The 26,656-nt window shown below is 41.7% G+C and overlaps 1 protein-coding gene across 1 annotated transcript; it reads right to left on the bottom strand.

The window, feature by feature from the left end:
- Window positions 1-26,656, bottom strand: RBM17 (RNA binding motif protein 17). Its single transcript, XM_054435410.2, has 12 exons — window positions 26,416-26,656; window positions 18,528-18,668; window positions 14,347-14,463; window positions 10,630-10,796; window positions 9,486-9,583; window positions 6,972-7,028; window positions 5,589-5,730; window positions 3,366-3,517; window positions 2,180-2,253; window positions 1,614-1,712; window positions 441-513; window positions 1-303 (listed from the first exon to the last, which is right to left on the bottom strand). The coding sequence occupies exons 2-12, from the start codon at window positions 18,648-18,650 to the stop codon at window positions 200-202; spliced, it is 1,206 nt and encodes a 401-aa protein (XP_054291385.1). The 5' UTR covers window positions 18,651-18,668; window positions 26,416-26,656; the 3' UTR covers window positions 1-199.

Here is a 26,656-nt window from a genome sequence, read left to right as displayed (position 1 = left end):
TTGTTGTTTTTTTAAAAGGATTTTTATACTATATTAAAAAACCACAAAATAAAAAAGGGATCAATCAACATATATCTTAGAAGTCCTTCCAAGAGTCTTGGTATGCAACAGCCATGAGGCTGTGACCTTTTTCCTTCTTTTCTCAGCCTGCAGTTCACTTAAGGATCACCGGAGATGACTCGTGCTCTAGTTCTTAAAATCAAACTTGTTCTGCCAAATCCAAGACCCTGAATTTGTCCAAATTGTAGAAACATGCTTTTACCACCCGTCCACCAAAATACCTCCCATTCAAGTCAACAACCGCTGAAAGGCAAACAAAAGACAGTTAATATAGGTATCCTATAAGATAAAGGTTTAACTTTAAACAGTAACTTTACTTGTAAAGATTAAGGCTGTAAATTCAACTTTTTTATTCTTTAATATTTAGCTGTACAACTAACCTTTAATTGCTGATTCAACTCTCTCAAATTCTAAAAATATCCGTACTGCTTCATCATCAGGGGCACCAGGAATCTGGAAAAAAATGAGAGCATGATGAGTAAAGGATTTGAGATTGCATTGAATGAGTTTTCTCTTTTAAATGATTTCTCAGAGTGAATATTCTAATTATCATCATATACAGTCAAGTAGTTGTCAAATACCAAGGAAATAAGTATAATTTGTTCATCATCAAAAATGTACTGAATGCCTGTTTTTATGACAGGCATTGTTAGGTGCCAGGAACACAGGGCCAGGCAGTCTCTGACCTCATAAAGGCCCTGTGCCAGCTGATGATGTAAACAAATAATTATGTGGTCAACAAACAGCAATAGCATAAAGAAACAGAGGAAGCAGAGCTTTCAGATTAAAAAGGTTGGTGCTCTAATGGCCTTTCACATCAGGTCTCATTTTGATTAGCTCTGTCTAGCTCTCCTAGCCCTCTGTAATTCCACCCACCTAAGCACTTCTGCTAATCCCCAACAGGCCCATCCATTCCATTTTGGTAGTCCTGATCTTCACTGTCTCCTATGAGCCATTATCCCAATCAGAACACCCTTCCCTGCAAATCCCACCTGTTCATTTCAAAGCGCAGCCCATATCTGCTACTGCTCACAAGGCAGTCTCTATTTTTTCACTGATCTAATCCTTTTCTCAACTCCTGAACTTAGTCAATACTACCTAGTCTAGTAACTGAGTATCCTTTAGTTATTTTATATGTGTTTGTGTTTCTTCAACTGAACACACCACTGAGAGTACAGAGCATGCTTCCTGTAATCCAAGTGCTCTCTGCACAGTGCAGTGCATGTGAGAGGCACTAAATACTCACCAAATGACTGAAACCAAAGGTATGTCTAAGGAACTAAACTACTGAGCACACTAGAATCAAGGTCTTCAGTCATCATACTGATCTTCAATCATGAAGCATTCCTGTTTCTTCACCAAATAAAACTCGAAGTCACTGTCTTTATGTTTAAGACTGTAATAACTGAGCAAGAGAAGTACAAATAACCAACGCCTGTCACTTTCTGCAGTAAGAATGTTACTTATAGCATACCCCGTCCTGTTTGTAGAAAATGTTTTGTAATCTGCCAATTACAACTTGTGTTATAAACATCAAAAGAAAACGCTCTTACTTCAAATATCACACATTTTCCAACTTTGCCATATTTTTCACATTCTTCCTTGGTTTCAACTTCCAAGTCTTCATCCACCTCTCCTGCACCAACCATGTTCTTTAAACACAAAAATAAACAAATTCAAGTACCAGGTATAATTTACAAACACCTAGCAGAGGTATATAAATATGACTCAGTGATGGTAAATGTTCTCAATCCCAAATGACATAATGAAAAATTTCATCCCCAAAGTACCCAAAAGTTAGGATTTCCTAAAACACTAAAACATATATTAAGCCTGTAAAGAGTTACAAAAGCATCTACGCAAGCACCAAAATGTATAAACTATCTGAAGCTCTAGCAATTTCAAATATTTAATTACTCACTGCAGTCTTAAAACACTGTACTTAGCAAAGAGACTTACACATTAGTGAAAAATCTAAAATCAGCCTTACGTGGGATCTGCCCAAAGTATTATTTGCAAAGTATCATTTTCAGTTTTAACTTTTAGGGGGAGCAGGGTAGGTTGGGGTGACACACACAAATGTAGGCAGGCGGACAGCTTGCTTTCCTCAGCTTCTTACCCTTAGTAGGACCACTTTAGTAGGACACTTAAGTATTTCAGTCAGCGGATTTGAATCTGACTTCTTGGATGCATCTGTATCAAAACATATCATTAGATGTGTTACAGAACTGAGTCCTACTTGTAATAATTAATTTAATTTCAATAGCGATCCCCACCATTTATGTCCTAGGCATCTATACAATTGGCCTTTGAGCGAAAACACAGCCTTATCTGCAATGAAAGCCTCTGCTTTGCTTTGGCATGTTTTTACAATAGCATGTGGATGTTTTGAGACTCCACCATTACCTGCAATTTTTGCTCATCTCACTTCCCAAAGGGCTGACAGGGCATGTGAGTGCTAATTCCTATAGGTGAGTTGACTTGGAGCAAACATTCAAGGTCACGGGCCCAGGGGAATATGCTGTTACTAATCCAGCCACCGGCTGCCTTACTTCAGATAACCTCACAAGTCGGGACGACTGTTGGTTTCTGGCACTCACCTGTCAGGCTCGTGAGGTATCCTAGCTGTGTATTAACGGGGCTGCCAGAAAAGTTTTCTTCTTTATTTAGCAAAGGAAGTTCAGCTAGGCTGACTCAAACTTAATTTCCCTGATTAAAATGCTAACATATGTTTGTCTCTTTCCTGAATTCCCTCAATACAGAACAGACTGTAAAAATTAAATGAAAATAAAACACCAACTAGGCATCATTTACCAAGAGACTGCAACATAACATTAGATCTCGCAAAGCAAACAATCTGTAAGAGAACCAGAAATCACATCTATACTGAAAGGGCAAGAGGGAAAAGTAGAGACGACCTCTGAGATGGAGATAGCACGTATATTCACTGCCACACTATATGGCTCTGTCCTTCATGCTCTAAACACATAACCAAGATTGCTTCCTGAGGACTATTCATTTTCTGCCCAAGTTTCTCACCATCTTTTCCTCCACAAGCCTTCACCTCTACCTCTGTTCTGAAAAAATAAAGATGAGCCTCAGGATTCCTGGTTTCACAAAACAGAAGTGGCAGTGCATCATATGATCAGGACGGCCTGTGTTCTAGTGATGGCAGGGCCAGCCCTCTCCCTCTGGCCACATTCGTCATTGTCCTCCTGCTGGCACATCAGGATCAAGACTGGCCATGTCTGATACGGATGGGGCCAGTCCTTTCCCTCTAGTCACACGCTTCCCTGGGGACACACCTTTCTCTGTGGCGTCGCCCACGATGATCTTGCCGCCACGCTTGCTGGTCTTCTCCACTGACAAGGCAGTGCTCAGGCCCTGCTCGTGCTTCCCCAGACCCTGGCCCTCCCGGAAGCCGTACTTCTGCATGATCTTGTGCGCCACCGTACCCCTGGCAGGAGGAGAAGGGAAAGGACTCTTAGCCTTGACATCGTCAACTGGAGATAGGTTGCATTTTTACATCACAACAACCTCCTTCTGGAGAGAGTGCGTGCTCCACAGCGGTTTCAACAAAGTCACTCATTAACTAGGAGTGGGCTATTAGATGGAAGCTGTGGGGATGTGCAGCATGAAAGAAATAGAAAAAGCTATGACTAAGATCCAGAATATCTTGTTGTCTTGGAGGGGAAATGTCAGTTTCTCTGGTGGAGCCTCCTCAGTGCCCTGCTAGGAAACACAAGACCTTTTGTGTGCTCCGGACCTGCACTGCCACATAGCTTATGAGCACAGTTTATTAAAAAGTGGCTATCAAAAAGTAAGTATGAAGTTTCATATAATGAAGATGATCCCATTTTCCTAAATAGCACAGGAGAGTTTCCAACCACAGACTATACAAATGAAAGAACCCTTAGAGATCACCTATTTAACAAATGAGAAACGGAGGCCAAGATTAGCTGACTAGCTTAAGGGGTGGGCTTAGAAGTAATGCAAGACGCCATATTAGAAATTATTTGTACAGGCTGGGTGCAGTTGCTCACGCTTGTAATCCCAGCACTTTCGGAGGTTGAGGTGGATGGATCACCTGAGGTCAGGAGTTCAAGACCAGCCTGGCCAACATGGTGAAACCTCATCTCTACTAAAAATGTAAAAATTAGCTGGGCATGGTGGTGTGCACCTGTAGTCCCAGCTACTTGGCAGGCTGAGGCAGGAGAACTGCTTGAACCCGGGAGGCAGAGGTTGCAGTGAGGCGAGATCGCACCACTGCACTCCAGCCTGGGCGACAGAGTGAGACTCCATCTCAGAAAACAAATAAATTATTTGTACAGCTGTTAATGGTAGAGCTGAAACCGGACCCCACAACTCTCAGTCACTGCTTTCTGCAACAACCAAATGGCTCTCACACTGCGCTCTGAGGTGCGGCATGGGCCTGAAGGGCACCCCAACCCCATGGCCACTGCTGCTTAGGGCTTAAGCCACAAAACCCCGCTTCAACTGGAACTGCACCTACATTACTTCTTAACATTTTCATTGGAACAAGCTATTCTAGGGCTCAAAAGACCAGAAACTGCTGAAAGGTACCATCTTGCATCTTTCCTAAGCACAAGTTAAAGATGTAATTCCTGGTTAAAAGCAAATTCAGTAAAAAGTCAGTTTTTATCATAAACAGGGAAAACAAAACAAAACAAAACCAAACCAGCTTCACGTCTGTCCAACCCTCCAGCACACAAATCTTCCTGCAGCCACGGCCATGTCCTATGTCTGCACCATAAAACACGGTCACCACTTGCATGTGGTCACTGAGCACTGGAAGGGAGACCAGTGACTTTCAACCCCACCCGCTGTCTCCCCAGCTGCGTTTCTGCTACAGGCAGCAGCCGGCAGATGCAACACAGCACAGAACAAAGCCTTCGTGTGAAACCGCTTCATGGGACAGCCGTTTCACAGGATCAAAGTCAACAACACAGAACATCCTCTCAACCAAAATGTTTGCCAAGCCCAGCATGGTTTAAAAAAATCCCCAAGCCCCACCTGAGCGTCAGCCTTACAGTCAAATTTTATACGCTGGCAAACAAATGTCTACTTGTAGTTAGAATGACCCTGAGTTTTTTAGACCAAAGGTTTTAGAACCATGACCTCAAAGCAAATGGCCCACTTTATCAGGAAAAAAAACGTATCACCTGCCCTTTGGAGATAGTAAGTCAGCTCTGATTCATATGAACTATTTGCAAATGTTACAAAGGCGAATGTAAACATTAATCAGGTTCTGTGCCTGTCTAGAAAAATAATGTTCAATATCAAAATGAGTCAAAACTTCTAGTAGGAGGTTGCTGTTTTGAACAAGCCCCATCATTACACTGGAACACGCTCCACATGATTGAGGCAGGCACCGTGTGACCTGCACACACCAAGAGTCTCCCCATAGCCTGAACGTCCTCAGTTTCAAACAAGCTGCATCTATTGAAAGGGCTATCAACGCTTCACACTGTCTCTCAAGTCCTTAGATAAGAACATTAAATCATTACCCCATATTAGCGAGGAAGGAGTTGCTAGGTCCGGTTGGAGATCTCGGTCTGTCTTGTTCCTCGTACACTGGAGGAGGAATGGCTGCTTTGGAAGACTGTGATCGAGGTCTTGAATCCTCTTCATAAGGAAAATCTCGGGGTACTATTGGAGAAAAATAAAGTAGGCTCACCAAAATACTACAGAAAACACTTTGAAACCTCACTTGTATCAATTATTTATCTTGAACAAATTTAACCTACTTTTTGGTTTACCACAAGGAGTGAGAAAAACACCAAATCAATTTTACGGCCTTTATATGACTTTTTTTTAAAACCACAGAGGGAGGACACTACTTTCCTGATTCTAACTTTCCTTTTGCTATTTCTATCTCCTCAAACGTCCTCTTTATATCTTACTGAAATGTTATTTACCCTTTAAAATCTTCTTGAATGAATATTCTTGCCGGAAAGATGTTCTGTATGTTCTAAGGATATACAATCTGGCCATCTTTTGACTCCTGCAGTACCTTGGGTGCACCTGTCTAGACTCCGACCTCACTATCTCATCAGCTCACGGCCCACAAAGGTCTCCGAGGTTAGGGGCTACGCACTGGAGTGGCGGCTTCAACCTTAGTTACATGAAAGTCAGCAGGACGCTTTAAGACCATCGAGATGCCTGAGCCCCACTCCCAGAGACTGGTTTCAATTGGGTTTTATTGTTTGTCTGTTGTTTTCACATAATAGGTATTTCATAACATCTTAGAAATTATCTTCCTTAAAAGATAAATAATTCAACAAGTTTTAAAAAGTACTATAAATGAGAATATCCGCTTGGGATAGTTTAAGTATGGTCCAATCCAGAGAATGGGAAAATGACCTAGATGATATTCAGAAGTCCAATCCCAACCCCCAAATTCTAGAGCAGATCACTGCGAGAAGAACAGTGGATGAGGGTGTTTTGGCAACGCAATGACACACAAACCCACCTGCACTGAAATGGAAAGGGAAGAAAAAATCTAATCAAGGAAGGCAATGCCACCTTGTGGAGGGTCATGAATATAACAGCCTCTAAACCTCTGAGTTAAAAAACTGTCATGATCTGCTGTTTTAACTCCAAATGAATCTAACAACAAATAAGAAATGTTAACGAAATCAAAGTGAATTGCATAAAAAAGAGATGGATCCCACTGCATGAAATCCAAGCCTCAGAGCCTGGCATAGAAAGGTCTCTGCAGGAGGGTGCTGCATTCTGAGATCCAGGTGCGGCCTCAGGTGACAGAGCCAGGCAGGCTTGCAGGCCGTTTCCCTCTACACTCAGGAAACCTGGGGGCCCAAACTGAGATCCCCCATGATTGGGTTAAAGACCTGTATCAGAATAAAAGAGGAAGAAACAGATCTACTTACACTCTTTGTCTTTCTCTACCAGAGAAGTGGGTGGGGCAATGGCAGCTCCGCCCATACCTGCAAAACCACAAATCCAAGCATTAAAGGAGATTTCTGATGTCAGACTCCCAAAGGACTATGACACACCATATATCTATCACCCACCCCCACTAAGAAAAAACTAAAAAAGGAGGACCTGCTACTTCAGATGACCTCCTGCTACATATAAACAAACCTCTGATGCTAGGATTTAAAATGTAGAAAAGTGGCAACACTCCCTCAGATATGCAAAATTGTTCCTTCATAAAAGGAACTCAAGAGCCCCACAATGTAGTCTGCAAATGAATTTTAAGGCAAAACGATACAACCAAGAGAACCAGCAGTTACTTAAAAAGAGAGTAATGTAACTATTTACCGAGAGCAATACCCATAAGGCCCTTTATACACATGGCCTCGTTCAGGCTTCACAGACCTCTGAAGCAGATATTACTGCATCCAGTTTACAAATAAGAGAATGATCAGAGGGGAGTGAATCAACAGAAAGGGAGTAAACCCAGCTCCCTGCGATACCAAATCTCCCCCACCACACAGCACACTCCTTTTCCAGGGTGCAAACCACTGGAACTAAACACACATTTGAAAGTGTGGGTCCTTCTGGCTTCTGAAGAAACTGCTGCATGTTGTCACTATTTCTAGTGTGTTTCCTGGACAACAAATGGTGAACACAAACAAACCAAAAGAGATAAGACAGATCTTTTCTATCTGGTATCCGACAACTGGAAGGAGAACATCAGTGGAGACCACAAGCAATTTTGCATTAGGTATAAGTCCTAACATATATGGATTACGTATACATAATATTACATAACACATATGTATTATAGCTTAATCAACAATGAAATAAAAACAAAATGTAAAACTTTAAAAACTGATTACAAAGTCATGCTAAATCAGCACAAAATGTTTGACAAAAGAAATTCTTCTGGCTGGACGCAGTGGTTCACTCCTGTAATCCCAGCACTTTGGGAGGCTGAGGCAGGCAACTTGAGGCTAGGAGTTTTGAGACCAGCCTGATCAACATGGTGAAACCCCATCTCTACTAAAAACGCAAAAATCAGCTGGGCATGGTGGTGCACACCTGTAATCCCAGCTACTTGGTAGGCTGAGGCAGAAGAATCATTTGAAACTGGGAGATGGAGGTTGCAGTGAGCTGAGATGGCGCCACTGCACTCCAGCCTGGGCAACAGAGCAAGAGTGTCTCAAAAAAAAAAAAAAAAAAAAAAAAAAAAAAGCCGGGTGCAGTGGCTTATACCTGTAATCCCAGGACTTTGGGAGGCTGAGGTGGGTGGATCACTTGAGGTCAGGAGTTGGAGACCAGCCTGGCAAACATGGTGAAACCCCGTCTCTACTAAAAATGTAAAAATTAGATGGGCGTGGTAGCGCGTGCACACCTGTAATCCCAGCTACTCTGGAGGCCGAGGCAAGAGAATTGCTAGAACCCAGGAGGTTGAAGGTTGTGGTGAGCCGAGACTGCACCACTGCATTCCTGCCTGGGCAACAGAGTGACTCCATCTCAAAAATAAATAAATAAATAAATAAATTCTTCTAAAGAATTATTCTAGAAATTATTCTAAAGCCACTGTCCACGCATTTTGATGAACAGGACTGGACGATATAAAATCCTCGAGAAATATGAACCTGAGTAAAACCTTCTTCTGTTTCTTTTGAAATACTTCTATGATTTTATTAACCTTGTCACTAGGACCTAGAGTGATTACTGATTCTGAAAAGCAGATTAGCTCTAATAAGTTCAGTTAAAAAAAATTCAGGGTGATTACTGGAAATCTGCTACTAATCACATCAAAATAAGAACATCAATCTGTCAACAACTATACATATAACGGGCATGCCACTACTTCCCTATCATGAGCTACAAGGTCAAACGAAGTCTTCTCATTCAAAGCTATCTAGTTCCTGCTGGTGTTTAAGAAAAAAAAAAAAAACATCCTTAGTGTGGAAAGCATGCTCCTTATTAAAAAGGGCAGTCAATTTATAAGCTGGAAAAACAAGACCTACAAATATTCAACCTATATACTGAATTCCAAAACAAGTTAATAAAAACCGAACATTTGGGGATTAACTAAGATAGTGGATATGAAATGTGTCACAATGCCCAACACAGACACACTCAATGTTAACTATGCTTTCCCACTAAGAGAATCAACAGAGTGGACTCAGCATAGGCCAACTGGACTGTGCTGCAGGTAAAGACAGTGCAGGAACAGATTTTAAGCTAGTCCCAAAGTATCCAATAAATACATGTTAGAAAGTGGTTGTGAAGCTCAAAGGAAAATACATATGAAAACCCAATATAAATTAAAACTGTTACGCAAATGTGTATTGCTGGGATTCCAGAAAGAAAATTACCCCATCGATGTCAAATGAACTATTTATCAAACTGAAAAGAAAAAGCACACAGTGGAATTGCACTTCCAGTATTTATATATGTTTAAGACATATTTGTTCACGCCTTACTTCTTTTCCTCCTCTCTCGCTCATAATCTTCATCTTCATCAGAATCTGGATCTGGTCTCCTTGCAAACCCACTTGCTTCATGTCTGTCTTTACGCCTTCTGTGATAACAAAGGAAATAAATGTTCATCACAGATGAACCAATCTAGAGACCTGAACCTGGGATGACTTCCTCTTGACCGGAAGATATCCAGATCCTTTCACAATCAACTATTAAGTTGCAGGGGTAGAGGGGGTAGGAAGCATAACTGGTAAAAGACTAAAGTAGATAAAGTATGAAAAGTGAGAAGAATTCGAGAGATAAATTGAACCAATAAGTATATGAGAGTAACCAGCAAGAAAAAAAAGGTTCCTTGACATTGACCTCTTCCAATGTTAAGGCCTATCAACATAGTTATAGTTCAATCATTTCAATAGTCTATAACACTTTCACTCATGAAACGATTCAATAAATGGGAAACAGTATATTAATATTTAATACATGTTAACTATTTGATAATTACTACTAAATATTCTTAAAAAGAACTACAAATACATCCTACTACTCGTACTTTGCAAAAACATAAATAAAAGCTGCATATGAATTTTAAAAAATTCCGCCTGGCTCAAAAATAGTAAAGTTAAGAAGAATATTTTAAGTACTTTAAATAGCTGTGATTTTACAAGTTGAGAATCCCTTATTCCAAATGCCTGGAACCAGAAGTGTTTCAAATTCTGGAATATTTGCATTACAATTACCGGTTCAGCATCCCTAAGCCAAAATCCCCCAATGCACATTTCCTTTGAGCGGCATGTTGGCATTCAAAAGATTTTGGAGCATTTCAGATTTCGGATTTTTGAATTAGGGATAGTCAACCTATAGCAGAGTATCAGCATAGAAAAAAATTTTCAACATCAGGTTTATAAGTTATTTTTCTAACAACTCACTCAAAATATACACTTCAGGTCTTCAGTCTATAGGTGAAGTTTGCTGTGATTCTGAGATGTAACAGGTACAAATCGTAAAACAGTTTGATTCCTTGTAGTGACTGCTCAGATCACCCATGACAATTAACTTCAGCCTTACAGACAGCAGCGACACTCATTCATTAACATTTTAATGAATATTTCAACTGTAAAATATCCCCAAATCCAAAGGAAGCCTTACTTTTCCCTTTCTTCTATTTCCTTTTGTCTTTCCAGCTCCCGCTGTCTCTGTCGTTCCTCTCTTTGGCGCTTCACTACTTTCTCATAATCATTAGGAAACATAGGGTCATATTCATCAGCTAAGGGAATCAGAACTTCCCCTGCAGAAAACCCACTGGGAACAGGGTCCTGAGGAAGGTAAAAACAGCAGTAAAAATCATCTTTATATCTTACCAGTTTACTCACAGAATTAAGGCCAAAGCATATGGGAGATAAAAGGGCCTTGAACATCAGCTAGCCTCCTCCTTTGTTTTATAGACAAAGAAAACAAATACCAGACAAAGCCACGGGCCTAGTCAGGTGGCAGCAGAAACAGGACATAAATTTCACCTCTTAGATTAGTACTATTTCTATAATACTCTATGGCATTTTTCCTGGAATTCCTAAATAAGCCACCACCAGCTAAAATATAAGTTACTAGTACTCTGAGTCAAAAAATTAGAATATTTATAGTAAAGCACTGAATACTCGTTTTTATAGATCTCTATGACAACTTAAAAAATAAAACAACCATGAACACCACAATCATTCTTGCAGTCATCATTTTAATAGAATAACTTCAGATTCTGATTACATGGAGATAACAATATATGGAGATCTTAGAAAGCATCTTCTTGGTCTTTTTAATCCTCTGAACACATGTCCCTTCCCAGGTAGGCTGCATTTCAGGCACTGAGTTTGACACAAGGGGATGTAATGTCCCTTCCAGCATCATAATTTTTTTTAAGGTTCACTAAAATCAGGTTTAGATAACACTTTGTGTTTTCTCGTCTATACATTCAGAAACTTGGTCTACTCTTTGAAAGAAAAGAGGTAGCCATGACAAAGAAATTAGCAAAACAAGAGAAGCACAGCACAGCCAGTATACTAGGAAATACATGAGTAGACACAGAACTTTACCCTAGGCTGGCAGCCTCGGTCTACACGTGGTGCTGGAAGCTCTGACCCCACTTTCCTAAACCTTCCCACACTTTCTCCTGTTAGTTTTCTTAGCATAATTCTTCGTTATTATCTGTAACAATAAGATGCCTTCTCTGGTTTTCAAAGACACCTCAAACAAGCATAGGTTAGGATTAGTGTCCCCATTTTTTTAAAACACACATCCAAAACGACAAGGATTCATATCCTTGAGCGCCCAGTCTGTACCTCTTACAGGAGGTACAATGTCCAACTGTATCAAAGGCAAGAAGGTCGTTTGTAAACGTGTTTCCTGCTTGAACACAGAACTGACAAAATCAAGACAGCTTACATGCCATATTAACAGACCTAAATCTAACAGTTCCAGTGTTTCATGGTTCAGTTTGACATTTTGCACTATAAAACAAACACTTCATCATTTCCTTACGACGAAATATCAGGAAATGCTATGATCCAATGAATAAGAGCAATTAGGAAAATAACTATAATCACCTCCCAGGCCCTACCACCGGAAAATGTATTTAATGTAGGGCTCCTAAAGGTTAGTTATGCATTTGTATTCATTTCATAAAAGACATTTAAAAAATACAAAAGCACATGAAGATTTCTTTTCAGTTATTATTTAGAGAGAAAATGACAACCAGCCACTCACTTTATCTAACACAATTATCACAATGTGTCTAAGAGAACAAACTGTCAATATGAAGGTTCATTCTCTGACACTTCAAAATTTCAAAGAAAAAAACTTTTACATATAAACCCTGCTACGCTTAATAATGAAATCAATCATCCTTTTCTGAATGCTGCAATGAATAAAGTCATTTGTTCAATTTAAAAAAATTAACATGTTAATACCCTCAATGCTGAGGGGGGAGGATGGGGTAAAATTCACCCTCATATGCCTGAGGTGATACTGTGCACTGCTGGGAGTAAACTGGTGCCAGAACAGATTGGCCATAAAAATGGCTGATACCTTAATGCCACCTCAGAAAATCTAAGAAAATAACCCTAATTACATAGAAACATCTCTGTAAAGATGTTCATCAGAGGGCTGGGTGCAGTGGCTCATGCCTGTAATCTCAGCACTTTGGGAGGCCAAGGCATGTGGATCGTTTGAGCTCCGGAGTTGAAAACCAGCCTGGGCAACATGGTGAAACCTCATCTCTACAAAAAATGAGTCGAGTGTGGTGGCATATGCCTGTGGTCCTAACTACTCAGTAGACTGAGGTGGAAGGATCGCTTGAGCCCAGGAGGAGGAGGTTGCAGTGAGCCAAGATTGCATCACTGCTCTCCAGTGTGGTGACAGAGCAAGACCCTGTCTCAAAAATAAAAACTGCAAAAAGATGTTCATTAGAGTGGTATTTATAAAGGCAATGTAAAAGCAAATCTAGGTGGTTTTACAGTTAGGGAATACTTGTGTAAATTATGATGCATTCGCTTAATGAGAATAAAATTAAAAACTGATCGTGAAAACTATGTAACAAGGAGGAAAAAGGCTTACTCATTAAATAGGAGACTAATATTATAGGTACTAGAACCAATACACAATTACAGAAGAAACGATGAACCAGTTTTTTAATTAGATGTAGTAGGAATAAACTAGGTATCAAATTTATGGGTGAAAATGCTCAATGACTAGGAATCAGCAAAAAATCACCTCCACCATGGGGTGCCTTCCCTCCTGAAGAACTACCAGCCCTCAGGAACAGCACCTGCTCCCCTCAGAAAAGGATAACTCAAGGGTAAGCTGCAGCCACAGCCTGGCCCAGAACATAAGCAGGACAGGCAGCAGACGGAGCCCAACCCAGAACAGTGACGCGAAACAGACGGGCAGGAGTGTGCCCTTGGGGCTGCCCCAGCCTGATGCAGCCCTTCCCACAGGTGGTGGGGAGGACAGGCACGTCTTGCTAAGAAACTGTCTTGATAGCACTATTATTAATCTTTTGGTCATTTTTCATCAAGCGGTTTTGTGCAATTCATGATGCTGTTTAAATGAACACAGTCATTTTTTGAATGCCATCTGTGGAAAGATAAACGTATACTTAAATTGTGGGTATAATTTTAACTCGTTTATTCACTCATTTTACCTCATTTTGTCTAGTTTTAACTATGATTTTGAGTTATCCTTTTCCAGATCTTCTTCATCCTCAGTAACCCAATTTCTAGAGTTGACCACGTTTGTTTTTAAGCATATGTAAAATCACTGGAATCATAAAGGTTAGGGCGGTAGAAGTGGGTTTTAAAACCCCTTTCTCTGTTTTAATCCACAATAAATCAGTAAGTACTAACATTGTTTATGATAGCAAAAAATAGAAACAACCCATATATATCCAGCATTAAAGGAATTAAATTATAGTCCATCTACACAAGGGAATACAGTGAAGCCATTAACGTGATCATACAGTCCTATATTTTTTGACAGAGTCACAACGTATTAAGTAAGAAAAGCAAGTTAGCAGAAGGTGGAGTAGGCACAGAAGGGAAGAATATTAAGTTTTTCACTTCCGGATTGTATGACTGAAGGTAATTTGTTTTTCTGTCTGCATATCTCTAGTTTCTGATTTTTCTACAACAAACTATTTTATTTCAAATAGATAAATTTTAAAATTGGCAAAACAAAAGTAAAAATTAGGTGGAAAATAATATTGACTGGTTTCAAAGGCCTACTAAGGAGACCATCTGTTAAGAGGAACTTATAAGCAAAATAAGCCACATGGAAAACAGAAAAATGTATCAAGGTCACAGGCAGGTACGGGCTTACCTTCAGCCCAGCTGCTACATGCGGTGGAGTGTCCACAATTTGCCGGTCATCTGAGGAGCCACCTCGCTTCAGGTCAATGACTGGGGCGAGGACTGTACTTTGTTTCGTCCTTTGGCTCTAAAATCATCAAAACCAAGGAAAACACACTGAAGTTTCAAATTAAAATTCACACTGTTTGCAACAAAGATTTTCTTTCTGGTCCCTGAAACAAACCTTTGAGATATGAGAAAACCATAATCTTAAAACAACAGCCTTTTATTACTATAATCATATATTATTTTCTTTCAGCTTTTTCAAAAACACGAGATTTTCTCCATTTCTGTGAAAGGTTTACAGTAAACTTAGTCACTTTCAAAAGATACTTGGAGATAAGAGTTTTATTCCCCCCACTAGGATATAGAATCCTTCCTATCTCCTTTATTATGAATCTACAAAAAAAAGTTTTTAAAAGAAAATCATTTCTATACATTCAATTATTGTTAATGTTCTACCATACTTTCTTGGCCTTACACCTGTATTTTTTGCTAGACCATTTGAAAGAAAGTTGGAGACATCATGACACTTCACCCCAATCTCCTGAAACTGTGGACATTCTCCTGTCAGATTACCACCCCTAATAAAATCACTAATTCCCATCCAGTTCAGATTCAGATTCTCCAAGATACCTACAAAATGTCCTTTAAACAGCTGATTTTTTTTGAACCAGGATCCTACCAAAGTTCCTGAAATGCTTTTGGTTTTTAAGTGTCTTGATCAAGAACAGTCCCTCTTCCCCATCATCATCATCACCATCATCTTCATCTCCTCTTCCTTTTTTTCCTCTGACACTGTCTTGTAAAATGCTGTTTGTTCTAGATCTGTCTAATAACTACCTGGTTATTTAGTTTAGCTTGTTCTTCTATGCCTTGTAATTCCTGAAACCTGGAGGTGAAAGGCTTGACTGAATTCAGGGTAAAGCTTTTAGGCAGGAATACCTCCCAGGTGAGGCAGGGTGCCCCTTCCTGCATCACGCAGCAGGCACACTGCCTCAGGCTAACAGCAATGTTAAGGTTGATCATATGGGTATGGTGGTAACCATTAGATCTTTTGATTAGAAAGGTTTAATTTTTCTCTTTTGTAATTTAAAGTGTTACAAATTTTCATTACCACTATAAAAGGCACAAAATAAGCCTTCATCTCTCTTGAATATAACAATACTTATAAATTTAAGCAAACAAAATTTAATCCAATTAACAACTCACGAAGTAAATACGAAAGTTTAAAGAACAGAAGGGGGATTTATTAGAATCACATATTTTCTTTCTTCTTTTTTTTTTTTGAGATGGAGTCTTGCTCTGTCGCCAGGCTGGAGTACAGCGGTTCGATCTCGGCTCACTGCAACCTCCGCCTCCCAGGTTGAAGCAATTCTCCTGTCTCAGACTCCAGAGTAGCTGGGATTACAGGTGCACACCACCACACCGGGCTAATATTTGTATTTTTATTAGAGACAGGGTTTCACCATGTTGGTCAGGCTGGTCTCAAACTCCTGACCTCAGGTGACCCACCTGCCTTGGCCTCCCAAAGTGCTGGGATTACAGGTGTGAGCCACCACGCCCAGCCAGAATCACATATTTTCTATTATTATTATTTTCTATTCAATATAGAGTTGGCCCTCTGTATCTACAGGTTCCACATCTAACCCCAGGCTGAAAATATTAATAAAACAATACAACAAAAAATACAAATAAAAAACCCAATACGGTGTAACAACTTTTTACACAGCATTTACATTGTGTTACGTATTGCAAGCAATCCAGAGATTATTTAAAATATGGGAGGATGTGTGTTAGTTATGTGCAAATACCACATCATTTTATATAAGGGACTTGGACACTCTTGGATTTTGGTATGGGCGGGGTGGGGGGGAGGGGTCCTCGAACCAATCCCCTGTGGACACCAAGAAACAACTCTGTATTTTTTCAAGTGGAGATACAAATGAAACCACAGCTTCAAATTTTCTCTACCAAATAAATACCTTTACAGGTTTGGCTAGGCCAATCTAGTATTCTGAGTAACTAAACAGCCTAAGAGAATGCAATCTTCATTTCCCTTAAAAAAAAAAAAACCCCACAAAACTAACTGTACATAGCAATCTCAAAAGTTTTATAAAGTTAGTAGAAATAACTTCACAAGCTACCTCAAGTTTTAAAAATCTATATGAGGCCAGGCACGGTGGCTCACATCTGCATCTTTCCTGCAAAGCAAAAGTTACACGAAATCTACAAAGATTTTATAAATGTACTTTTAAAAAAAATTACAGAGAAAAATGAAGTTTTGCTAACCTTCCTTACATCTGGAATGAAAGCTTGTTTAAAAAAAAAAACAAAAAACACTGGCATCCAAAAAATCTAAATTTGGTAATGATGAATTTAAAAAAGACAAAAAAAACCCTCTACAATACTGAACAATCAAATGTAAGCACTTCCATGTAAGTATCTATTGATGTGGTAAAGGGAAAAGAAAAATGAGTAGAACTTAAAAAAAAAAAAACCTGTGTATTGGCCAGGCACGGTGGCTCACGCCTATAATCCCAGCACTTTGGGAGACCAAGGCAGGCGGATCTCGAGGTCAGGAGATCGAGACCATCCTGGCTTACAAGGTGAAACACCGCGGGCGCGGTGGCGGGTGCCTGTAGTCCCAGCTACTCAGGAGGCTGAGACAGGAGAATGGTGTGAACCTGGGAAGCGGAGCTTGCAGTGAGCTGAGATCATGCCACTGCGCTCCAGCCTGGGCTACAAAGTGAGACTCCGTCTTAAAAAAACAAAACAAAACAAAACAAAAACCTGTGTATTATGGAAATTTTCAAACATGAAATTAGAGATTATTATTAATTCTTAAGTCTCTACTATCCAGTTTCAACAATTATCAACTCATGGGTAGTTCTGTTCTTCCCTCCCTCCCCTGCCCGGGACTGAATTGTTTCGAAGTAAATCCCAAAAATGACATCATCTTATCAGTAAATATTTCAGTACGTATCTCTAAAGTACTTTTTCTCAACTTTAATTATTGCCTCCCCAACAAGGAGCCTTTTAATACATTTTCTCCCGCACATGAAATTTTAACACCACAGATACACTGTGCACAATATGAGCAAGATTTTTTCACCCCCAAAAAGACCAATATTCGCTCTGTTTGGGGGGATACAGCCTCCATTACGAATGCATACTGTAGAACATAAAGATCTCTAAAATAGTAAACAAACCATAATACCATTCTCATGCCTACATTTTAATGGCAAATATCCAGTCGACAACTATGTTTTTAATGTTTTACATGTTGAGTTATTTCAAGGACATTGCCAATACCCAACATGTACACAACAGAAACAAAAGCAATTAGCATCCAAGACTACGTATGCCTGACACTTTCACAATCAACCTGAGCCCTCAATAAGTCGCACCCAGCAGCTTAGGTATTCTGTGGAGCTTCTTCCCGAAGTGCTGCTTCCAAACTACCTCCAACAAACCAGTAGGAATGCTACTTAAAAATGCCCACTCCTGGGGCTCCAGCCTGAACTACGGTTTGCCAGAATATCAGGAGTATGGCTACAAAATTAGCACCTTAAACAAGTTCTCACTCAATCTTAGATCTCCACTACTTAAGTTTGAAAACCAGTGTCACTGCTGGTTCAGAGTACTGTTTTTTTGTTTGTTTGTTTTTGAATTGGAGTCTTGCTCTGTCGCTCAGGCTGGAGTGCAGTGGCATGATCTCAGCTCACTGCAACCTCTGCCTCCCGGGTTCAAGCAGTTCTCCTGCCTCAGCCTCCCGAGTAGCTGGGACTACAGGCGCCCGCCACCGCGCCTGCGGTGTTTCACCTTGTTAGCCAGGATGGTCTCAATCTCCTGACCTCGTGATCCGCCTGCCTTGGCCTCCCAAAGTGCTGGGATTACAGGCGTGAGCCACCGTGCCCAGCCCCCGCAGAGTACTGTTTTTCTTCTTTCCTACCCCACGAAATGTTCCTATTCCCAGGATCCAGGAGTAGCAAAGTGGCCTTAAACTCCTCATTCCTCTCCCCCTACAAATGCTTAACACCATTTACCCAATACAAAGGCAGAAGAGCAAGCTGAAACCAAATTCCTTCTCATCCTAATGAGGAACCCGCTCTGGAGGCCTCTGCTCTCATGCTCTGGGCTTGTCTTTACCTTTGCCTGAGTGAGAGCTGCCTTCTTCACCTGAAGCTGAGACTGCAGAAGTTTGAAGTTTTTGGACCAGCCTTCTGTTTTTGAGTCACTGGTCTCCACTCCTAGGTCATCGTACAGGGACATCTTTTCTTCAGTTTAATGCTGAAAGGCAAAAGGGGTGGGGATTAAAGAATGCACAATTCAATAAAGGTTTTTCATGTTAAAATAAGTATCATGAAATTTTAGAGGTAAAAGGTCCCGGACCTTTCAGCAACAGAGGCCCAGGCTCCTGGTACCATTTATGTAAGGCTCTTCCTGCTACACCATGGATTATTTTTAAAATAAGCCTCTAGAATTCATTTTTCCATCTATAAGATCATGCAGTCCAGTGATTCATGAGTGAAATCCTTCAATGCTAGGGCACATAATGAGGTAAGAATTGGGACATCATTAATTACATATATCCAATTTTTAAAAAATTCTATTTATGTCAGTGCCAAAAAGTAGAAGCCTTACAAAAACACAAATTAGCAGGTTGATATAGCACAATTAGCTACCCTTTTATAAAGAAAAAATTTAAACATACTCCCAGGGAAAAAAATGACAGAAATGATCTCTTAGATGTGATTTTGTCAATTACAATTATCAAGGGGGGAATAGACTGGTTATATCTTAAATACTCTGATTTCCTCATATCACACCAAGTGGAAATTTGTCATCTTTAATGATAGCGATTACAAAGAGACAATCAACAATCTGCATGTGAACGAGCAACACACAGCTTCCGTGCAGAACAGAGGAACACGATGAAACAAAAACCGAGTCAGCAGGCGCAAAGCATGACATGCAATGCAGCATCAGCAGTAGGTCCCATGAAAGCCCAGCACTGCACAGACACGGACGCTGGGGTTTAGGGAATCAATCTGCCCAAGGCCACAGTGGAAGCTCAACCCAGCCAGGCCAACGCCAGAGCCCTCGCCAGTGAACCCCAACTGCCACTTTTAAAAAAAAACTCAACATTCTGAAACCCACCAACATAGCTTACTTCTTCGAATAAGAAATCAATCTCACAGACAGAAAGAGAACATAATTTAAACAGAAACCCATAAATTGCAAGTAAATGCTTAGGACAGTAGTTCCCAATTTATGGACAAATAAGTCTGTCAGTTTCCAGGGGGCCCATAAAGCATTTTCCCATGGAAACCGTGTTATCGAAAAGCCTAATTTGCTTGTGTTCTGTGGCTCAGAAGAGAAGGAAAATATTTAACACATACCCTCCTTAGTCTGATTCGGCAAGCATTTCTCTTGAAGGTACTCTTAGTTCTCAGCTCTCCCATTACCAGGAATCTAAGACCCTGCCACCCCAACACCTTAGGTGATGTTGGTACCACACTGTGTGGAGTGGGGGACGGAGTGCACACCAACTTCTGTTCCCTCAGAAGAACTGCCCTGGTCTTAAGTATAGTAACTCCCTGCCTGAAGTCAGCACCCCAGAAAACCGTCACCACTTTTTAGTTTCTTCCATTCCTTCATACGTGAACCCTCAGATTAACTAAAACCTCTCCATTTTGATTTTTAAATGAAAGGTCCCCGCAAGGCCTTAGAGAAGCAGTGAAAGCAGACTGTCCAGGGGTATTGATGGCCGACTGCTCAAACAAATCACATAAGAATGAAGGGATGGTCAGGCGCGGTGGCTCACGCCTGTAATCCCAGCACTTTGGGAGGCATAGGTGGGTGGATCACTTGAGGTCAGGAGTTAGAGATCAGCCTTGCCAACACGGTGAAACCCTGTCTCTATTAAAAATACAAAAATTAGCTGGGCATGGTGGCGGGCGCCTGTAATCCCAGCTACTCTGGAGGGTGAGGCATGAGAATCGCCTGAACCCGGGAGGCGGATGTTGCAGTGAGCCAAGATCGCGCCACTGCACTCCAGCCTGGGTGATAGATCAAGACTCCGCCAAAAAAAAAAAAAAAAAGAAAAGAATGAAGGGATGCCAGGATGCAGACAGTCTCCTCCTCTCCTCCTGATAGATGTCTTCAGTGCCAAACTGACCTTTTTCAGGAACTTGGGGATGTCCCATGACAGGCCTGAAGCACTGAGGCCAAATCAAGAAAAAATAATGAACTCCATTCCTTAAGAAATATGGCTGAAATATAACCATGTCCTCAAAGTCTTGAAGGGAATCCCCTGATGTCCACTTCAGAGCCTAGTTGAATAACTCTGAACTCCAAGAAAACCTAGATCCAGTTTGTTCTGTTCACTGCTCTATCCCCAGACTAAGATCAATATCCAACCCACAGCTAAATAGGAAATGAGGCCAAACTGCAGTTTATACTCCATTTGCGAAGCCCTCTCAATTACAAAATTTCTGGCCAACAATCACTGGCCAGAAGGAAGAACAATGCACCAAATAGCTTTTGAGGCTTTTGTACACTTTTCTTCCAGCTTACCCAGAACTCAAAACTCATTGTTCACATCTAGATACATATCCTTAAATTTTAATCTAAGAAAACTCAAACAGAGCAACAGCACAGAAAAACCATGCTGAGTGTCCAGCTTAGCACTGTGGCTCCCAAACACACTTCTTCAGAAATGACCATGCACCTTTCACCTAACTTAGTTTAATCTTTTGAGCCCTCTTCATCCAGTTGGTCACCAAACCAAAGCCTATTGAACTACGGGTTCTTCTGTTCCTTCTTTATTCTTAAAATGGAAGGGGAATACTAACACATTCTGAGAAATAAACAATGCGACTTTCTGGGAAATCACAAACACAAAGATAAATCAAAAGTTGTTTGCAACTCAAACTAAACTCTAGATATTTGCTTTTCTCAATACAGACTATCTCCAGTATGAAAATCTGAAATCCTTCAAAACCTAAAACATTCCGAGCAACAACATGACCCCAAAATAGAACATTCCACACCAGGCCGAGTGCGGTGTCTCGCACTGTAATACCAGCACTTTGGGAGGCTGAGGCGTGTGGATCACGAGGTCAGGAGATCGAGACCATCCTGGCTAACACAGTGAAACCCCGTCTCTACTAAAAATACAAAAACAAAATTAGCCGGGCATGGTGGCGGGCGCCTGTAGTCCCAGCTACTCAGAAGGCTGAGGTGGGAGAATGGCGTGAACCCGGAAGGCGGAGCTTGCGGTGAGCTGAGATTGCGCCACTGCACTCCAGCCTGGGAGACAGAGTGAGACTCCGTCTCAAAAAAAAAAAAAAAAAAATTCCACACTTGACTTCATGTGATGAGTCACAGTCAAAAACGCAGTGAAATCTTTTTGCATGCATAAAATTATTAAAAGTATGACATACATTGCATATTCAGGCTATGTGTAGAAAGTATATATGAAGCATAAATGAATTTTGTGTTTAGACATGGGTCGCATCCTCAAGATATCTCATTATGTATATGCAGGCATTCTAAAAATCTAAAAATATCCGAAATCTGAAACACTTCTGGTCCCAAGCATTTTTGGTAAGGGACACTCAACCCATTTCTCTTTATAACTTGAGAACTTTACCAAGTGTTTATGAATACATTAGTGCCACCAGAAACGGGCTAACCAAATGCCCATTAAACTTCGAGGGGAAAGATTCACTTATTTATTTTTGCATCTACAATTTCTGTCATATAGCAAGCATTTAATAAGCTTTATTAAAATACTAATAATGGGCCGGGTGCGGTGACTCATGCCTGTAATCCCATCACTTTGGGAGACCGAGGTGGGCAGATCACTTGAGGTCAGGAATTTCAGACCAGCCTGGCCAACATGGTGAAACCCCGTCTCTGTTAAAAATACAAAACCAGCCGGGTGTGGTGGTGCACGCCTGTAGTCCTGTCCCAGCTGAGACAGGAGGGTGAGATAGGAGAATCGCTTGAACCTGCGAGGCGGAGGTTTCGGTGAGCCGAGATTGCACCATTGCACTCCAGCCTGGATGAGAGGGCGAGACTCTGTCTCAAAAAAATAAAATAAAAAATAAATAGGCAAACAGGCAGCACTGGGGAATAAGGGAAGGAGGTAACCCCCAGGGAGGGAGGCAACACTCCTCACTCTCCCCAGAAGAGTCAACTCTGATGAAGAGTTCTCTAAACTTTGAGGTTAAAAATCAAGCAGTGTACTAGATCTCAGCTGCCAACAGTTCTTCCATCAATAGATTCAATATTTAGCAAAAATTCAATCGTGAATTAATGAGATTTTATGAGACCACACATCTCTCCTCTGATTCCATGTTATTTAAGATGGCTGACTGACAATTCCAGTTGATTTGCTGCATTGCGCAAAAGTTTCAGAAATCATTAGGCAGCAAATCTCATGTTCATTTAAAGGTCCTCATTTCTCTTCTCAAACCTGCAAAACGCTTTAAATATTAGAAACTGATGTCATCTTACCAGCACCTGCTAGTTTTCTGTAACACTGAGCTTATAAAATCAAATCTCTGCATCACAGCAAATGCAAAAGAGCTTTCTTCGTTTTTATCATTTTCACTGAATTTTAAGTTCACAGAATGGGATTAATCATAGTAACATCACACTCGCATCCATCCACATACTTATTACCTGCTTTTAATTATTATAATGCTGCAAGCACCTGTGAATTCACCACCCAAAACAAGACAGGATCTAGACTAAGAAACCACACTCAACCATACTACTCCCCCAACCCATTCATGTAATTTCCCTGGAATCCTCTTCTCATTATTTCCTTGCTTTCCTCCTTTTATGTTAATTTTATTTACAGTTTTAGTTAATCTAGTCCTTAAAAAGTGTGTATTCTTTATTTTAGCTATATTAAGCATTTATGAATATACAACAGTTTATTCATTAATTCTCCCCACCGCAACTACTGAAATGTAATAAGTACATTAATAAGACTGCCAAGACCCAAACTTACCCTAATTAACGTTGACATATTACTTAGACAACATAACACATTTATTTCATTAGGTCTGCTGCCAGGTAACAAAAAGCTGTACTTTGTAACAACTGGATATACCATAAGAAGCCAGGATCAAAAGTAAATACAAATTGCTGGCTTTTATAACTTTAAAATATTTGCTATTTCTTTCCTTTTTGTGGCAACACTTCCCTTTGAGCAACCCACGTTTCATATATGCTACATTTTTTCTTAGGAAACATAACAAACATGGTTCTGCCAGAAGGAAGAATGGTGAGTTTTCAAGATTCCACCCAAGCTGGAAAGTATTTTTTTAAAACATGTGCAACTGGCAGGAAAAAGAACATGGAAGAGTCTTCTCAAAAGCACCCCACCTACTTATCTTTCAAGTGCATCTCAGAAGCCTTTAGTGACTATTGCCCCCACATAAAACTAACTCCCCGCAACTGGTTTCCTTAAGCATACTCAGATCACAGCAACCTTGGCAAGTTATGCTGCCTATTGTTTCACACACCGGTTTCTTCCTGCAGTGTAAGCCCCCTAAAGGCAGGGGTGTTTTTTGTGTTCAGCTTTGTATCTCTAGCTCAGCACCATGCTTGAATATTGTAAGTGGCTCTATTAATATTTTTTAAATGTGTTAGTGAATGGACGAAAAATGTTAGTGCACCTATTTAAATCACATTATTATGAAACAGTGAGATCTGCAGATCTGCTTTTTAAGCACATAACTTATGATAAGTAGGATAAAATTTAAATTGTAAACCATAATTAAGGAGAGAAAAACTACCACCACCACACAACCAATAACGAGTCAAGGTCTGAGTTCTGAGCACCTAAAGAGGCAGGCTTGTTAGGAAGAAATATTTCTATCACTAAATAGATATTCATGCATCATAAAACAAAGCATGCCTCTTTGAAGCCTAAAGAATATGGCAAGACTGGGCCCGGCGGCTCATGCCTGTAATCCCAGCACTTTGGGAGGCTGAGGCAGGAGGATCACCTGAGATCAGGAGTTCGAGGACCAGCCTGGCCAACATGGTGAAATCCCGTCCCTACTGAAAATACAAAAATTGGCCGAGCATGGTTGCGAGCGCCTGTAATTCCAGCTACTCAAGAAGTTGAGGCCGGAGAACCATTTAAACCCGGGAAGTGGAGGTTGCAGTGAGCCGACTTACACCGCTGCACTCCAGCCTGGACTACAGAGTGAGACTGTCTCAGGAGAAAACAAACAAACAAACAAACAAAAATATATATATATATATGGCAAATATTACCTCAAGCATAAGATCTACCATGACTTTGTAAAGAATTAAAAAAAAAATTTTTCCCATACTTCCATCTGACACCCTTGTCAGTTTAATCTTTCCATTCAATCTCAATCTCTGCTGTTACCAAAATGCCATAGGCTAGTATTGCAAACACAGTCCACTACAGTCACCTGTAATTTAGGCGAATAACAGAACTTCCTTCACTATTGACTATTCCGAAAGGTTTGAGAGATGACTAGCCTGCGATCATCTGTTCCCTGCTGGGAGGAGGGCTGAAAAATTCCTATGCAGGGGAGAATGGGAAGGTAAAGGTAAGTTAAAACAAACCAGGTAAAAAGAAATCCACTTTAAATAAAGTTGCATTTGGAAGTGTACAACAATTCTCTCAAGAGCCTCCAGAAAGGCTGTCTTCGGTTCCGCAGAGCTCCACAATCGCACAACCTGCTCTGTTATAAACTGGACAGCACGCAGCACCTTGCTTAACTAACTCTAAAAATAAAGCCCTCTCGTTTAGCTCACTAAACTGTTACCCCATATTCCCTAAATGTCGTCATTACGATCAAAATGTGTCCAGCCTTTATCAACTAAAAATGTGGAAACTGTGTTGCATCCTTTTAAAAACTCCATCTGCTGCGGGGAGCCAGTGCACATCTACCCGTCTATTTGAGCATATGCGAATCTTCCCCTTATCTAGAATATCCTAGTTCCCATCCATATGCCTGGCTCTAGCAAAATAAGGACCCTGAAAGGCGCTCCTTTACTGCTTCTCAAGAAACCTCCATGTTCTGACCTGACTACTCCTGGAAACACAGCACCCCCTCCTCAAACCTTTCTCTCTGCCTTACCTGCAGTTTCCAGAACGCACTACGGGGCTTCACTTCTGCTACTTTCGCACTTACTTCCTCCGCCGGGTGCCTTTTTCCCACCTCTCACATCTAACGAAGTACCTTCAAGACTCAACATAAGCACGACCTCCTCTCTCAAGAGAGGTCCTTCCAGACCCCACTTGCGTTTCTCAAATCAACCCGGGCCTGGGTTTTCACGCCTGCTTTCCTAGAAACCAAACTCCTGCAAGCAGGGGCAGAACCTCATTCCACCTGCATTCTCCGATCATTACACATCCTCTGGGCAAGAAGCGAAGCTCAAAGACTGCTTGGGGTCGGACGTGAAACGTCCTGAAACACCGTTCAAACTGCACGAGCCGACGCGACGCCGGGGTTAGGGCTGCATTCCTGTCCTGGGGAGCTCCGGAGTCTGGGAAACGCCAACGTCCGCACTCCCAGTTCTGAGACCCTGGGAGGAACTGGCTCCTTTCTCTGAGCCCCAGAGAGGGGCAACTGTGCGGGGCCAGGGGGGACACGCTACGGGCTACTGGGTTCTGGTGACCAGACAACTTCGTCAGGATGCGGTGCCCGAGGCGGAGGAGAAACGCTCTTCAGTACCAAAGAGCCCGAGGCAGACAAGAGGAGGAGGAGGAGGAAGAAGGGAAGAGGGAGAAGGTCAGGGCCTGGGTCACCAGAGGCGGCGGCGGGCGGAGGGTCCCGGGCCACAGCCGCGCGGAGAGAACAGGGCCCGCCGCGGGGACTGAGACCCTCGGAGGCTCGGGCTGCGTTGGCCCGGCCTCCGCCCCTCGCGACGGGCCTAAAGCCGCGGCCTTGCGTCTAGCGCCTCCCGGAAACGCGCGCCCGTCTCAGGTCCCGCCAGGCCGCCCACCCGGGGCCGCCGGGGCGCGACTTACCCGGCCCGCCCGGCCGACTCTGCCCATGAGCCGCGGCGGCGGCAGCGCGGAGCCGGGCGGCACTCCGCGGAAACCCGCCGGCAGCAGGAGGCCTCGGCGGCGCCCACCTTCCGCTGAGTTCTCAGGGCGCTCGGCGGCTCGGGGTCAGGGAGCGCGGGCTGCTGGGAGAGCGCGCCCGCGCCTGCGCCTGCGCCTGCGCCTGCTTCGGCCTCTGCGCCTGCGCCGAGGGCGACTTGCCGCA

The sequence above is a fragment of the Pongo pygmaeus genome, chromosome 8, assembly GCF_028885625.2.
Source record: "Pongo pygmaeus isolate AG05252 chromosome 8, NHGRI_mPonPyg2-v2.0_pri, whole genome shotgun sequence".
NCBI classification, from domain to species: Eukaryota; Metazoa; Chordata; class Mammalia; order Primates; family Hominidae; genus Pongo; species Pongo pygmaeus.
The sequence above is the reverse complement of the archived record's forward strand: the minus strand, read 5'-3'. Positions and strand labels throughout refer to the sequence as shown.